At 63.6% G+C, this 1782-nt stretch overlaps 1 protein-coding gene across 1 annotated transcript; it reads left to right on the top strand.

The window, feature by feature from the left end:
- Positions 1-445: 445 nt before the first annotated feature.
- Positions 446-1435, top strand: LOC139586159 (serine/arginine repetitive matrix protein 1-like). The gene has a single exon (XM_071419367.1). The coding sequence runs from the start codon at positions 446-448 to the stop codon at positions 1433-1435; it is 990 nt and encodes a 329-aa protein (XP_071275468.1).
- Positions 1436-1782: the final 347 nt, after the last annotated feature.

The following is a 1782-nucleotide window of genomic DNA, read 5'->3' as shown; positions in this document are numbered from 1 at the left end:
CAAAGACACCATACTGCACAGGGTCAAAAAGAGAACGTGCCACACGACGGAGATCGTAAGGCGTCAGCCTATCTGAATCAACCCTCTGGAGAGTCCGCATAACCTCAGCGGACCCCAAACCATGCTGAGCAACTGCCTCACGGAGCTCCTTCTCCAGCTTATATGAAAAGGGTTCATGGGTGTTATGAGCAACACCCCTGAGCACAGGGAAAACCGGAGGATCCCCTGGCAAAGCCACCCCACCTGACGCTCCCTGGTCCTCAGGCCCAACAGGGGCAAAAGACGAAAATCGCCTGGGAGCCAGGCCAACACCACTTGGCCCTGGGCCCCCCGCAGCACCGGCAGAGCCAAAGGAGCCCGCCCCGCGACCCTGCAGGCGCCGCGAGGAAACAGGCTCATTCATCTCGTCAGTCTTGGTTTTCGCCTCTCGCCAAAAACGTTCGGGATGCCTGGGACGCACGGTCACCTGACAGGCAGGAAGCGTCCACAAATTCGACGAGGAAGTGCCGTGGCCCCAGGCACCCACCGGCCTCCCGCTGGCCGTGTCAACAGGTGCGCTAAAGGTAAACACCCCAGCGCCCTGTCATGTTACAGCTCCAGCAGGGGGCGCCCTGGCGGACGCAGGTACCGTCGCGGCCCGCAAATCCGGCGCGGGCCGGGACGAGACCAGCGCGGGGTCCCCAGCCCCCGACACAGGGGAGGGACGGGACGCCGAGAGAGAAGCAGTCTGCGCAGCTGCGTCGCTGCGGGATGGCACCAGGGAGCCCGGCAAGCCCCCTATGAGGGTCCGTCCCAAACCACAAGACTGCCCAGCGGGTACCGCCCCCACCGAGCAGAGAGGGGCGGGCTGCCCGCCCACCGGAGCGGGGCCGGACAGAACGCCGACCGACGCCCCGCCCCCGGCTGCGTCCACCGACTGCGCACACTCAGCGGGCTGCGCCGGCCCAGGGACGGGCGAAGTCGCCCCCCCCTGCCGACGAGCCCGGCTTGGAGGTGGGCGACCCCGCCCCCGCCGTGGCCAGGGGGAACTTTGAGGAAACACCGCAATTCGGACACCAGGTCGTCACCGAACCAGACTCAAGCCGAGGCAGAGGCTGGCCCTCAAGAACCGGAAAGGCACAAAGAAAAGGCAACCCGTCCCCCACCCCACCGCCCACGCCGGGCAAAGCAGGACGAGGATGGCCCGCCGAATCCACAGAGCCCGCAGAAACCCACGGGGCTCCGCCCCCCAGCACACCGTCCAGAGGCGGGGAGGGGGACTCCACATCGGACAAAAACTCAAACTCCCCCTCCTCCACGTCCGAGGCAGAAGAGCTTCCCCGGGAACTCCGAGGGGTACAAGAGCCAGACCCCTCCCAAAGCTCCACGCATCTCTTCCACTGCACCAGCAGCGGTCCCGCATCTAGAGTGCAATCGTCAAAAAGGGCCTCCATGAGGCGGGTCCCCACACGAGACCACTCCTCCCTGGAGAACACCCTCTCAGGACCCGAAAGAAACCCTCGCTCCCGGGCCCACAGAAACAATCTCTCGAAGTCATCCCAGGAAACAGAAATCTGTTTCCACTCCAGGACCCCCCTCCAAAGATCCAAAAGGAGGAGATCCTCCTCAAAACCCACAGCGCTCGCCATTACCCCAAGAACCGCAGGCAAAGCACCAAAGAGAGGGGGGGGGAAACCTCACCGCAATCTGCTGCAATACACACGTCGGGGTCACCAGATGTCGCTATAGGACACAAAAGAACACACGCTCACACCGTTCTCAAGGTGAAAGAGAAAAAAAAAA

This window comes from Agelaius tricolor, unplaced genomic scaffold (genome assembly GCF_023055355.1).
Source record: "Agelaius tricolor isolate 1412-34295 unplaced genomic scaffold, bAgeTri1.0.p SCAF_105, whole genome shotgun sequence".
NCBI classification, from domain to species: Eukaryota; Metazoa; Chordata; class Aves; order Passeriformes; family Icteridae; genus Agelaius; species Agelaius tricolor.
The sequence above is the reverse complement of the archived record's forward strand: the minus strand, read 5'-3'. Positions and strand labels throughout refer to the sequence as shown.